This window comes from Halichondria panicea, chromosome 2 (genome assembly GCF_963675165.1).
Source record: "Halichondria panicea chromosome 2, odHalPani1.1, whole genome shotgun sequence".
NCBI classification, from domain to species: domain Eukaryota; kingdom Metazoa; phylum Porifera; class Demospongiae; order Suberitida; family Halichondriidae; genus Halichondria; species Halichondria panicea.
The window spans coordinates 1,206,097-1,220,828 of record NC_087378.1 but is presented as its reverse complement, the minus strand read 5'-3'; the positions used below and the strand labels follow the sequence as shown (position 1 = coordinate 1,220,828).

Genomic DNA, 14,732 nt, shown 5'->3' with positions numbered 1-14,732 from the left:
TGCAGAGAAGCCCTCTAAGTTCTCACCACCAACTTCCTGTATCCTCTATAGTTTGCGCATGCGTAGTGAATACCTTGCCTGCATTTTAATAAAAAGCAAAATTATATGAACTGGTCTAAACAATCTCTATACCTAGAGCAATGCTGGAAGGCAAGTACCATCAAAGCTTATGCTTTCTCATTATTTTCCTTGCAATCACTGTGACAAGCAAGCCTGTTGAGAATGAAAAAAGTAAGCAGGGGCCATTGGCTCCAATGTATGAGTTTAGGAGCTGCAATAATCAGAGCAAAAGCAGACCAACAATAACTTGCCCTCAAATGAAAGAAGCAAATGGATACTCCTTGGCTATTAATGCTGATAATTTTATGTCAAATGAGGAGATTAAAGGTGAATTCATTGTAGTATAAATTACATGACCTGGCTGGAATTGTTTACATTTTCTCAATTGCAGTGAAAGTGTTCAGAACAAAGTGTCCCATCTCAAATGGGTCATTACTTCCAAGATGGTATCAACTTGAAGCGTACTGGGACCAGGAGGGTACTAATGAAAGCACCAGTGACTCAAAGGAACCGCAGCTAGACACTGGACGGCTAATCCCAATGTCCCACTACCAGGACTTCTACCAATGTGACACTGCCACAGTAAGCCTACCTTAATCTTGGCTGGTAAGCTAGTCATTGTTAATGCTCCAAGTATAACTTTTCTTTTCAGCTTCTTTTCAGTCATGTATACGTGTACTAAAAGGAGCAAAAACATGATGAAATGCTGTTTATGGCTACTTTCTATAGCATGACCAGTATATAGGGCAAGAGTTACTAAAGCTGTAGGGATGCTATACACTGTCCCTTTCACAAAACTAAGCCATGCAGTTATTCTGTATAAACTAACAAAAGGTCACAGTGCAGCATATTATGATTGTCTATAATTATACCTATTTTTGAATTAAAAGAGAGAACTCAGTATTTAAAAATCTATACTTGGAGGCTCTGCATGTATGCATGCATGCACTTATACTATAATATCCGTTGCTTAAATCATAATTATGAGATAATCAATTCCATGTCCTAATAATGCCAAGAGACCACCCGACGTAACCGGTACGTTGTATAAATTATATAATACTTATGACTCCATTCATACATCATGAGCTGAGACAAACTGACCATGACATTAAGTGATGTTATTTCCGTGCACAGGAAGTGCTATTTTATCCTTGTGAAGCATCACTTTACAACTTTCCTGGAAGACATATATGGAAAGCCCCTCAGGTTACTGACTCAAACCTCCAAAGTGGATCAGTATGTTTCAGGTATATCATAGCTATATACCGTATATTTACTAAAGAATGTTTAGCACGAAGCAAATGAGCCAAATTGACACATTGCTATAGCCTCTGGTAATTGTGATGTCATACAGACACACGTACCGACATAAAACTTGCAAAAACCGCATATGTTTGATGCTCGTTTAATATATATAGTGTTAATTTGTAACGCCTCTTTTATAGGCTAACAGTGTTGGAAGAAAACAGTACAGCTTGTGAGAGGATAGAAAAGTGTATTGCACATGTAAAGGACATTGAGATACAGGCATTGGAAGAATTGTATGACGACACTCTAACAGACTATTACGATGATTTAGCTGACAACATATCTTCAACTGAGGATGACATCCATGAAGATATCGCCAAGGAAACGACGCTCAACTTAGCTCCAATTTGTCGACAAAACAGGGAGTTTTACAAATCCATTAATTCTTCTTGGATACCACAGTGTGATTGTGAAGGCCAATATCAACCAATTCAGTGCATGATTGAGCAAGACATAAAATTCATGACTTGTTGGTGCTCCTCGAAGTATGGAGCACAAATGTCAGAGCCAAGTATTGTGGACTGTGGAAATGAATCCATGGCATTGTAAGTAGCTTGTATATGCATGGTGTGAGTACCTATATATATTGCATGTATATATCAATTGTTTGTTATAGTGACGTGTTTGTTTGCTGTATGTGAACCTAAAGACATGCAGTGTCACTACACTGCCCAATTGCGTTGCTGTATTTGACAATGTGTTCACATGCAGTGTTTACAGTGATACTACCATGGCAGTGTTCATAGTGTTATGTATGTAAAACCTGCATGTAGTGTGATGCAAATTTCAAGTGATATATAAGCAGCATAATTATATTATTTGTGCAGTGAATTGAGCTGTGTTCCAAGAATATCGCCTGAGAAGTGAAGGCTACTACTCAACGTGTAAAAATTAATGTGTATCACTACGTACATGTAGCTACATACTCAATAATTGTTTTTCCAGTCGATTTTGTTTTTTAATAGGCCGCTCTCCAGTTTATTTTGTTGCAAAGATATTTTTTTAACCAGTTTTTTGTGCAACACATTAATTTTAATTATAAATGCTCCGGCCACAAGCGCTAAGCACCTCTGGCTCACTAGCCTCGAGACCAGGCCGATTAAAATCGGCCTGGATTCGAGGCTACTGGCTCACAAGATTCTTTGATTATAGTAGCCGTGGGCATTATAGCCTCGATTCCTGGCCCATAATTACCGCGAACATCGCGAACATTAATTTTATCGCTAACCAGTTCTTTAGAACAAAATCGGCCTGGGAACAAGGCTAGAGGTAGTTGGGCGGAGCCCGACCGTCCCTGACGGCACCCGTTGGGAACGGGTGCCGGGCTCCGCCCAGCTAGGCTAGAGGGGGTGTAGCTGCTGCAGTACTGCTCCATATAAAGGTGAATGGGAGAGCTACTTTTCCATCATTCGAAGCCAATCTACTTCTTCAGCTCTTGATAGAAAAGCAAAAATAGCAAAGATGCAGCTCACTCCAAGTTCCTGCACCAGAGTCCTGGCACTGCTGGCAGTCCTCCTCTTGCTGTCAATCAATGCAGTAGCTCCCCAACAATGCAATCTGAAGTGCAGTGACAAAATGAACCATTCTGCAACAAGTCTATATGCAATGAAGTTACATGAAAATTACTACTCGCCATTGAACAATCTAAATATTGATGGTGAGTTATTACTCTTGCATGTATATACCCTAATAATGTCAGCAGCATAATTTATAAACGAGGGTTGTTTGCATTTTATAATAATGTTATATATGTCTACAGTGAAAGTGTATAGGACAAAATGTCCTGATCTGAATACTCCTGGACCATCATGGTTTAAAGTGGAAGCTTTTGTTGAAAACACGAAACATACAATTGGAGAGTTTGAGACTTTTAAAGACACAGAAAATTCAGAAGCCTATACCATTAAAGACAATACAGTGAGTTTAGAGTATGTTTTGAACAATAGCTGTTGACATAAAGTTTTTTCAGGCTATTGAATTCTCTACATGGGATGCAGTTTCAATCTACGATTTGCCTAGAACTTACCAGTGGAAAAAAGAGGCTGGCAACAATGGAACCATATGTTTCAGGTAAAGTTGAACTGCTCTTATACCTATAGTAGCCACATGCATAATTATGTACTCTTTCCATTCTAGGTTGACAGTATTAGTTGACAAGTGCAGACAAATTGTGCAATGCATTCTACCACGAACATTGAGTATGAACTCTTCTGAGGAGCACTTTGGAAGCGGAGATATCAACTTGTTCTTGCCTAATTCTGGACAAGAACTGCCTGAAGATGAAGATGCCGTACTACCAATCCCAGAACATGTGAGTCTTTTAGTGGGCTGCATGCATATTTAATTGTTCGTTATGATAATGGCTTCTCAACACTTAATCTCTGATCAATATCAGACCAATTGTTGTGTTAAGCTCTCACTTCTATTTATTTACAGTGTCAGAACAACTGCACAAACGTAAAACAAGGATCATTTTGCTCTATACCTTACGATAGAAAAAGTTACAGCAGTAGATGTGAATGGAGAGTCCAGAAATGTGCACTGAGAGCTCGTGGAGTTGACGTTCAACCCATGGAGGTTATAAATTGTAAGGATGAATCTCATGTTGTGATAGGTTTAATTATTCTTATTTTTCCAGGTGGTGATAGGCCAAATTCAACAAATGTTGATTACAAAAATTGTTGGGAGGAAAAAAGAGAGGATGGAAAATGGAATGAAGGATGTAATTGCAAAGGATACTATAAGAGTATACAATGCAGAGTAACTGAGAAAGAAGAAACGAAGTGCTGGTGCTCTAATCCCAATGGTAGCCAATGGAGCCCTGATCCACAAATAAAATATCAATGTACAGATCCTAAAGAATAGTAAGTCTCTTCCATGTGCATGGCATGAACACAAAACAAGAGACGATTTATGCATGCTGGTATGCTTATTTGTTAAACACTGTAGATCAAATTTTATATGGATGGTTGTTTATCACACTCTATAATTATATCTCTTACAGTGAATATCCATCGTATTTGCAAGCGTGTCTACCGCAGTAAAAGTGAAAAACCACTCATTCGAAGACTCCACACTCAAGCATAGAACAATCAAATTACTTTTATACGGCTTTATACTTTTATACTTTTATACGGCTTTATTTTCCGTGCATTCATTTATTCTCATTATATACATGATCTATTATAATTATATAATTACTACACAATGCATTTGATCCTCTTATAAATTATATAAATTATTATCACTTGTACAATGTATAATGGGAGCTAGGAATATTTAACGTCCTTTCTGCAATTGTTTTATAGTTTTTGGGTCTAACTTGATATTTGTATTTCCTTGGACATCTTCGGCAAAAGGATTTCTTGGTGGTGTGATTGGTAGTGGTTGCATGTGTGCTTGGGGAATACTCAATAGACCAGGTGGAGACACATTAGAGTTGTTTGCATTTGAGTTAAGAAGACTACCTGTGAGAGTGCTAAACTTGTTGGTGGAGGATCGTGCCTGATCTGTGCTGCAGGACCTTAGTCGAACAGGGTGTACTTTCTTTATCGTGTCAGAAATCGATTTAGAGCGTGGCCGACCTATTTTTGGAAGATATTGAGTCTGTAAGGCTCTCTTCTTTGCGATAGGTGTTTCGGAGTGTTGTCTTTTACTAAGGAGAGAGACAGGTGAGGGGGTGGAGCGATTACTAACAGCGGGAGAAGGTCTACTGCCATTTTTCATGTACTTGTGTGAAGTGTTTGAGTTGTTAGAGTTCAGATTCTTACCATCGTCGTCGACAGGTGAACACAATCGAATAGGACTTTGCGCCACAGCAGGGGTGAGAAATGCACTTCCTATCTCATCAGTGAGGGAGCCTCTGTGTTTTCGCACCAATCGTGTCTGCTCCTCTGGGTAGCTACAAGGTAGTATGTAGACAATGAATTCGTATACTTTGTCCAGCATACAGCGATCGACAATGCTCTGACAGACAATCTCAGTGCTCTTATCCTCTGCTGACAGTCGCACCTATTACACGTTATGTAATAATGCTCTACATTTGTTACGTACTACAGACAATTGTGCTACGTACGTACTACTACAGAAAAATTATTGATTATGTTAAATTGTGCATGTGTACATAGATAGAGATATACACAGGTATCGTTCATCCTTACCAGGTCATCCCCTCCTCCAATGATAACCAAACTGGTGGGACACTTCATAATAGATCGCAATTCCTGCAAGGGAAAATTCAATTAATTGATTAACTTTCACACAGGAACTCTTGGGTACTGATTGTGACCAACGTAGCTTGCGGACGCTATTGTCACGGAAACTTTCCCAGGGCTATTAGCAATAGTATAATGATGACAAGAAATGTGTCGAAGCCAACTAGGGCAAGTACAGATCTAGAGCACCTGTGCACTGTTATTGGCACTAATTAATTAGCTCAAAATGCATTATTATGACAATAAAAGCAACCCACCCACTCAATCAGCTAAACGAGAGAATTGCTTGCTTTAGAACGTTGCTGACATAACTGATGAAGCTCTAACTATGTACAAGTGCTCTAATTTTAATTATAGCCTTTTAAAGGATTCTTTTTCCATTTAATTATAGGCACATATACTTCAAATATAGCTCTTGAAGCTAAGCAGAAGTTTGAATAATTGAGTGAACCTACCACGGAATCTACCACATTACGTGCATTACATGCAGTTAGCCTAGCGTGCTTGTCATCTATTGTTATAGCTACTATAACTGGGGGAACCACACTGGATAAGAATTGTGAGAACACTCCACCAAGAAAACATGTACAAGCCGCAAACCAATTAAATTGGTTAATCTGATGAATTTTATGAGACTAACAGTCATTATAATCTAATAAAGTAAATTGGTACAGGTTGTGATGCTTCCTATTGTTCCTTCACCCAATGTGTAGACTACACAGGACCTCATAAACATGACATCATGCACTCAATCAGTTTAGTGTGTAGGTGTGAAAAATAATTACATAACACGTGTAACAAACAAGTAGAGGACACATGCACAGAAACCACCTGTCACAAAACAACTAGCGACTGATCAATTAAGCTCTTATATAAAATGTATGAAAACTATACTTCACAAGCCAATTAAATTGAAACCATACGTAATAATAAGTGCTTAGAAACCGCATGGGAGAATTTGACTTTGACATCGGGGTAGCCATGACTATTCAATTGAGGAGAAGCAAAACAATTACTGGAGTACTTTTATCCTCTAATTAATACGAATCCCTAGTGCTTATAATTATAATGCCAGACACAACTACAAACATACCTCCAAGTACTCCATCGATGTCACTGGTGACTCAGATCCAATTATGAAAACAGTAGGTGTCTTACAATCTTTGAAAGGATCGCAGCTAATCTGAAGGAGAGAGAATGCGAAAAGGGAGAAATTGTTTAACAAGTGCAACATTCAATAAGTACGTAGAAATATGGAGTTATCGGAATGAGATGGATGAGCAATGCAATATGTGAAAACATAATTAGTTCCCCCACTTAAAACGTAACAAACATTCATTCTTTGGCTGCCAATACCATTTCTATTCTATGATACAGTGTAGCATATACCTCAACTGTATACCACCTATAGGTAGCACCAACCAGTACAGGTATCACTGGCTAGTACAACTAATGGAGTCTATAGACGAAGAAGCCTTTGCTTGCTCTTTGTCTATCACCCTCTGGTTGCCATAGAGAAACTGAATTGTGTTGGGCTAATTGCCAGCGACTGCTTAGCCAGACACACACAAAGAGACTGCTTAGCCAGACACACAGAGGGGAGAGACAGAACTGAGCCTTAATCCATTGAGAGAACATTAAACTGATCCGGCCTCAAAAATGTCAGCAACCTTAGAAAACTGAAATTTGAAGTAAACAACGTGATATCTGAGAAGCTGAAGACAGAAAGAATTGTGCCTTGAAGACATTTGATACCTCGTATAAATAAACCACAATAACATTTTAACAAAACAGCCCAGATACTGTGCTTTGCAGCTCACTTGGAAGTTAGGGCAAATGATATTTTGTTGAGATAAGTGTAACAGTTACGTTAAGACCTAGATAGAGAAGTGAAGTGGTTTTTAACAGTTACAGTATATTTTTGCATTTTAACATTTACCCCCAAATTCCAAGTGAGCTGCAAAGGCAGTACGTACATTTTATTCCATGAAGTAGCGTGGTATTTTATTTTCTATGAACACCAATATTTTTATCTCTAAACACTATCACGTAACACATCAATGAAAATTGTATCGTGTAATATTTCAAATACAACAAAACAGAATTTGAACCAAGACATGTACACGTTAGGGAGACATAATTTCCCTGGGCAAAGGGAGGCGTACATTTATTAGACATAATTGTTAAAAAATAAACACAAGAGAGTGTACGTCAAACTGACAGCTGCTAATAGGAACTTAAACCAAGGCGGGTCTAGTGGGTACTGACAACATTTATCAAGGGTGCTAGGGAGGTAACAACTATTAGCTTATGGGCCACACAATAACTTAATTACGCATGCATAATCTCTCCTTATGGAAAATATTACATCATGGCCAGTAACTTGGATAATAATACTTATATGATGGAATGAGATATTTGATACCTACTATGACAATTAATTAACGTACTGGAAATATAGGATTCACCAGTTGTGCATGGTGCACTAATTATAGCTTACAGTATAATTATTATATCTGTGGGAAAAAACTTTATCAGCATGTAAATAGTATTTTCTGCAAGCATCCAATAACTACTTTGAGGGACAAATAGTGAGGGGAACCATTAACGTACAAACCATTAACGTACAAACTAATTTGCCCGCCAGCACCATTATCTAACACTAGATCTCACTAGTATCAGACTAGACGCCAGCTCAAACAAACACAAACACAGGAACATCAAACTAAATACTTAACTAGCACCCAGACCCAGTGATACAATTGTGGCTGGTGGCTGGTGTTAGCCTGTTGTTTGGATATTTGTGTTGTTCTGATGTGGCCACAACTAATGAGAAAAAAAAGTTTTATCACTAACACAGAGGCATACAAGTGCTGTTGGTATCATCATCTGACACTTCCATATAATTTAATTTGAGTGGTGCACAAACATCTGGCTTTTTTAAGTACTAGACCCAAATTAAATCGAAAGTAGTTGATATAGGAGACCCAAATTAAATTGAAGTAGTGCAATATAGTAGTTGACATTGCACACCAGAAAATAGTACAACTCTAACTCTTCCCTTGTGAGCTGCATGTGCCTATGGGCTGTTTTGTACACACTTATGTACATGCACCACAATTGCCAGGTGGTGGGCAACAAGCTGGTAGACAAGCAATTATAATTCCCAGACTAGAACATGTACACAAAGCTGTGGGTGCATGCATCAACTACCACCAGCATGGGAATGTGATTTTTAGCTATCTACTTACCACATATTTCAGAGCCAAAAACATTGGTTAGAAAATGAATATTCACACATCATTACGCTCTTGTAAGCTAACCAAAACTATTTGGGTATTCACACTTGCCAGTAAAGTGATATTAAATTAGAATTAAGAAGCAGACATCTGTGAAATGAGTGGATCCATAACATCTGCTAGGAGTTATGCAACACGTATACCCACCTATTAAGACCACGAAAAAAATTAATATTTTGACCATACAATTAATTAAGTCACACACCATTTTACTGGTAAGTCTATACCGTACTTCTAAGCAGTTAGTACGTACGTAAGGAACTCCATACAAACAGATTGAGGGACATATCTTATCTTAGTCTCTTAACAATAAACGAGTAGGTACTCCCACTGAGTTAACTTACCGTCCATTTTGAGTCGATGCCTTGCACAGGAAGTCCTATTGACACAATGCAGCTGACCCCCTCCAGCTCAGCAATCTACGAGAAGAAAAAAACCGGAGAAATTGCAACGACCCCCATGCAACTGAGACTGACAATAACTATGTAACAATGCCCTTCTTAAATCAAGCCAGTGATGAGGACTGGCAAAAACAAGATAAACAATACCTCCTGCAGCTATGCCCTTAGGCATAATAATAATTAGAGCAAGGAACCGCTTGTACTTTAAGTGGTTGTGGTCATGTACCACTAGGGATTGTCCCAGCACCTACTACCTGTGTTACCTTGGCAGCAATTCTTCCAGCTATGGAGAAGGCAATGAGTACAATAGGTCTGGATGGATACTGGGCCTGCAGCTGCATGCACGGGGAGAGAAATATAATAATACCACAGTAACCAACAATTTTTGGCTACGTACGTGACTGACAAGTACATAATGAATTGTACGTATTCTGATATGGGACATGATGACATTATTATAGGGGAACTATATGTCATCAGAGTCACATACATACTCGATATGACTCAATTAGGAATAGGAACGAAAACAATAAAAAGTGTTATGTCTTCTGTAATATAACTAGAAACCATGTAGAATTTATCTGCGTGATCTGGCGGCCTACATAAACTGTACAAAGTGACTAATATAAATACAAGGAGACTCTTTTCAGCATTATTTTGCAGTGGTGCTAGCAGAGTACACAGGTGTTGTGATGGTGAGGCAATACATGTGATTATATAATGAATTGTACGTATTCTGATATGAGATAGGAATACATGATGACATTATTACAGGGGAACTATTATTATGTCATCTGAGTCACATACACACTCCAATTATGATTCAATTATGACAGGAGGAACAAAAACAATAAAAAGTGTTATGTCTTCCGTAATATAATTAGAAACCATGTAGAATGTAACTGCGTGATCATGTAATCTGGCGGCCTACATACACTGTACAAAGTGACTAATATAAATACAAGGAGACTCTTTTCAGCATTATTGCAGCGGTGCTAGTAGAGTACACAGGTGTTGTGATGGTGAGGTAATACATGTGATTATGCTGGTGATTCCATTAAAGAATCCATTCAAAATGCATTCAGTAGCAGCCTTGTCTATAGAAGCAATGACTAGACAGTGTAATTATCAGTACAAACATGTTTTAATTAGACTCCGAACTAAACCACCAACTAAACCCAAGTGAACACACATTGGCAGTAATTGAAGCCTGAGAAAGAGCTGGGGGTAGTTGAATATTAGGTGCAGCATGCTGGGTGGTACGTGTTTAAGATCTTTCTGGTTTATTGCCTTACTTACAAAAGAGACTAAACACAGCTCCTACTTAAAATTCCACTACATAGCAAACACTGAGATGAAACATTTAAAGTCATACACTCCGCTACTAACTAAATTTAACCTAAATTAAATACACTCAAAGAAGACAAAACTCTCTCTTAATCATACCCTCCCCTCGCCTAAAATATACATACGCAAGTTCTATCAGACATGCAGGCATTTCAACGAGACATAAACACCCACTGCCCACCTCTTGAACACGAGTCATCGAGGCGGACATTATCACACTGGCCGTATCTGTGAGAGAGGTGCCTCTGGACAAGTCCATTAGCTTCTCAGAGAGCATGACAGGATAGACTTTGCCCATCGCACTGAGGTGAGTTTGGAGCATACGCATTCGTCGTCCGCCCAGTCCGGTGGTGGAGAAGGGGAGGGTGACAAACAGTGGGGCGGAGTCAAACCTCACCTAAAAGAGGGGAGGGGCTAAATGATTAGTTGACTAGAAAATATTTTTATTGGACAGCAAATACATTTTTGGAAATTACCGAGTATAATTTTTTATAGCACACGTGAGATGTTTAGAATAATTAGAACAAGCATGCAGCTGCATATGAGCTAGCTAAGTTTGATAGTACAGTGTGCGACTGAATAGTTGCATTAGCTATGAGCTGTCTAACTGCAGAACTCTAGCTATAACGCTACGTTGCTTGGTTAGGTATAGTCAAAGCCCAGATATTAAAAACATGTGTAAAATTAAAGCAACACAGTATCCGCTGTATTAGAACAACGAAAATTGCCCAGAAAAGTGTCCGATAAATTAGAAGATATACGTTAGCTAAGTATGGTGCTATTATAATAAATGATTCAGTGGATACTTTACAAATACAGCTTTTGAATATTGAGACAGCAGTGCTATTATATATAGTAGCTACATAGTGCATTGTAAGTGTGATGACCCTGTACCTGTTTCTCTACAGCATGCAGTCCCACTACAGGATTCCACGGTCTCTTGAGCAGCAGTCCAAATGCTTCGTTCCCGACCAGCCCCACACTCGAGTGGATCATGTTCTCCACCAGCACTGGGCACTTGGCCTTGAGTACCTGCAGGATGTCCAGGTATATGGGCAGCAGATCTCCGTTGAGCACTTGTAGTAGAGTCTCGTGACAGTAACGAATTAACTTGGTGTCCTAAAGTGGTGAATGTTCAGTGAATGTATATTGCATGTGTGCTATCTTCAACTGCTACATGTATATATGGAGCTAGAGATCTGTACAAACTCGACTAAGGACATATATTGGAATGGTGGGATGGGAACAGTGGAGAAGAAATTTGGGGATAGTGGAGAAGGAGAGTGGGGAAGAAAGAGGGAGAGAGTAAGGGGTTGTGGTTGAGTACTGTATGTACTACTGTTAGTGAAAGTGAAGAGAAACAAAGGATTGCTTACCCAACGGACGTCAGCCAGTGCCTTTCTGAACTGCCTAGCAGCTTTGTCAGTGCTCAGTCTCCTCTTGACGGGCTCATACGGAACCTGCACAATACAATAATGCCAACAAATAATTACAGGGAGTGAGACGAATTAAGTTGTATGAATGAATGTTTATGCAATACTAAAAATGAATGCTCCATGCTTGTAAATACAACCGTAAGTTGTAACAATAATGTCCTACATACATTGGTAAATGTCAGTCTTGCCAAATGGTCAGCCTCGAGAATCTCTACGACTCGTCTTAGCAACACCCTCCGCTGGTAGCTTGCCTCCTGAATGGCCCTGGTGAGGAGGAGGTCACTATTCTCAGCTGGCACCTTCACTAGGTTGATGTGACGAGAGCACTCTATCATGATCGAGCTGACCTGAGTGGAGAAGAAGGAGATATTGAGTCTCTGATCAGCCATGCATTATATACATTTCAAGGGACAGTTAAGAGATGCATATAATGAGAAATTCTTTTAGCAATTTGCATACCATAGACGACAAATTAATGGGTATAGATGTGTGTGTGGGCTATGACGGAGAGTTACCTGACTGGACGTGGATAGTTAACTGGAAACAATGTACTTATTAATTTAATGTGCGACCTAAGAGTGGGGTGGTACATAGATGTCAATACATGTACATGTTTGTGTCTGTGTGACCCAGACGTGGGGACAGGGGTGGATGTGAAACTGTCTCAGGAGTGACAAGGTGTGGCCGAATAGCATACATTGTAAAGTGATTACCTAACAAGAATCATGAATCCCGAATCCCACGTAAATTGGGATCTCTTACGTAATACAGTAGAATTTTAATGACATGAACTTTCACCTTTTTTTCATCGTAGGGTAGATCTGGAACAGGGTCCACAGTCACTACATCCACTGTGACATCCTCACCGTCGGCGCCACTATATAAACATGCAGGGAGAGTAAGACAATGGAAACATGATCTCTCGATTTATTGACGGCGCCACGGGCTATAGTAGTCAGTCAGTCTGTCTGCGTATTCTGAGTCTGCTCACCTGGATGCAATAGCACTGTGTTTATGCCATGGATAGCCTCAACACAACAAGGTAGTAGTTTTAAATTTGGGTTAAAGCTTCGTTGTCAAATAAAAGCGAGCAAAAGCATAAGCTTGAACTTGCACGTTGGCAGCTAACTACCAGAGACTAACTACACACGGCCTTTATTCGAGGCACCCTACGTATTTACAGCTGAAGTGACCCCGTACCAGGAATGATGGAAAGGGTCGCTACAATAGAAAGGTGACTGGCTAACCCTAACCCTAACCCTAACCCTACTGTAGCAGACTCCTGGGTCCTACTCCAGGAGCTATACTTCTCTGAGACTCCAGACTTCTTTGCTGTGATCCATGCATATAATTATATCTATGTACCACTAAACTCAGCATCTGGTTAGTTTTATTGCTCCTGTCTGAGTTGCTGCTTGTGCATGCTAGACAGCTCAGTCATACATCACTACATGCACTGCATTATATCACTCTTTTAGTTTTTTATAATCTTGTCACCAGCCGGCCGAGGGTTTGCACTTTAGTGCTCTAGTTTGGTACATTTGTGGGAATGGTAACTTGTGTTAACCCAATTATGGGGTAATTGCTCAACTATAATTCATGTGATCGATTAACACAATAGGTCATTAAACATACCTGACATTGTCCGAGATTCCATTGCTAATAGTTGACGTTGTATAACCACTCCTCTTCCTATCTTTACAGAACCTCCCACCCCACTTCCTATGGATGGCTTCCAGCTTGCTTGTATCTGTGATACAGTTCTCAAACAGTACCGTAGTTGGGAAAGAAGCGTTCGGACTCAGTGTGCATGGTGGTGGTGAACTTCTGAAGGGAACTAAACGCGAGTAACAGTGCTCTATGGATATTCTGTAAGGTAGGTCGACACTGTCTCCATTCACAGGATGGTGTGGTAAGACTGTATCAGTAGGTTCAGTTGAGGAGGTCCCTGCCTCGTCAGCACACTCCATCGGCTCAGTGGACATTCTAAACCATAGTTAGGAGAGAAGGGAAGTCCAGATCATGAAAGATGATACTAGTAGGAGGTAGTTTTCTTTTTTTCCAATTAGTGCACACACGCACCCCGCCCCCTTTTGTGTTGGACTATATATGAGGGCGACTAAGGGGCGACCTAGAACTGAACCAATTGTTCCAATTAATGGGAAAAAGTATTTGGAGAGAAGAATTTTCTGACTGCTTGACTGCTCTTCTTCTCTCACTACCACACAAGAACGCGGAAGAAAGAATATCTGGAAGTAATCACACTTAGCTTTTTCTACAATGGAAGGTAAAGAAAGTGGAGGACAACCTCCACCCCCTCCTAGCCCAATGCAAGGTCAGTTCCATTGTGTTAGCAAACCTAAACCAACCAATGGCCTATAGTGCTAGTATAGTAGTAAACACTCATTGTGTTGTGTGCAGAGTCGTGGGTGGATGTGCCAGGAGGAGAGGGGAAGCTGGTGTACAACCGCAGCAAGGAGGAGTTGGTGGAGATGCTCGCTAGTGCCGTTTCAGAACCTGAAATGTCAGACTCTGAGACGATGTACGTTGTTGTATTATAGACTGGAAACCACTCCTTTTTTGAGGGGGAGAAAGAGACTGGCAAGCTGCCATGTTGAGAGTTGTCCCGTTGGAATGCAATTAGAACAAACCACAAAATACGTA

At 39.8% G+C, this 14,732-nt stretch overlaps 4 protein-coding genes across 5 annotated transcripts in view; 3 read left to right on the top strand and 1 right to left on the bottom strand.

The window, feature by feature from the left end:
- Positions 1 to 14,732, top strand: part of LOC135331751 (uncharacterized) — a 92,659-nt gene that overhangs the window by 75,896 nt on the left and 2,031 nt on the right. Inside the window, exons 2-3 of one of the 2 annotated variants that reach the window (XM_064526996.1) lie at positions 14,247 to 14,403; positions 14,490 to 14,610. In XM_064526996.1, coding sequence (XP_064383066.1) covers positions 14,349 to 14,403; positions 14,490 to 14,610 — 176 coding nt within the window. In that variant the 5' untranslated portion in view covers positions 14,247 to 14,348. Of the gene's footprint in view, positions 1 to 14,201; positions 14,404 to 14,489; positions 14,611 to 14,732 lie in introns of those variants that run through there. The other variant, XM_064526995.1, reaches the window with a different exon arrangement.
- Positions 9 to 2,444, top strand: LOC135331745 (uncharacterized). Its single transcript, XM_064526990.1, has 5 exons — positions 9 to 387; positions 452 to 642; positions 1,198 to 1,310; positions 1,509 to 1,916; positions 2,199 to 2,444. Exons 1-5 carry the CDS (start codon positions 141 to 143, stop codon positions 2,236 to 2,238), a joined length of 999 nt encoding a protein of 332 aa, XP_064383060.1. The 5' UTR covers positions 9 to 140; the 3' UTR covers positions 2,239 to 2,444.
- LOC135331744 (uncharacterized) lies at positions 2,768 to 4,609 on the top strand. Its single transcript, XM_064526989.1, has 7 exons — positions 2,768 to 3,028; positions 3,131 to 3,288; positions 3,341 to 3,441; positions 3,508 to 3,682; positions 3,808 to 3,958; positions 4,010 to 4,235; positions 4,376 to 4,609. The coding sequence occupies exons 1-7, from the start codon at positions 2,833 to 2,835 to the stop codon at positions 4,413 to 4,415; spliced, it is 1,047 nt and encodes a 348-aa protein (XP_064383059.1). The 5' UTR covers positions 2,768 to 2,832; the 3' UTR covers positions 4,416 to 4,609.
- Positions 4,529 to 14,151, bottom strand: LOC135331725 (KAT8 regulatory NSL complex subunit 3-like). The gene is made up of 11 exons (XM_064526963.1): positions 13,704 to 14,151; positions 12,867 to 12,945; positions 12,236 to 12,415; positions 12,009 to 12,092; positions 11,527 to 11,751; positions 10,814 to 11,029; positions 9,549 to 9,620; positions 9,229 to 9,303; positions 6,679 to 6,768; positions 5,532 to 5,594; positions 4,529 to 5,382 (listed from the first exon to the last, which is right to left on the bottom strand). The coding sequence occupies exons 1-11, from the start codon at positions 14,051 to 14,053 to the stop codon at positions 4,651 to 4,653; spliced, it is 2,166 nt and encodes a 721-aa protein (XP_064383033.1). The 5' UTR covers positions 14,054 to 14,151; the 3' UTR covers positions 4,529 to 4,650.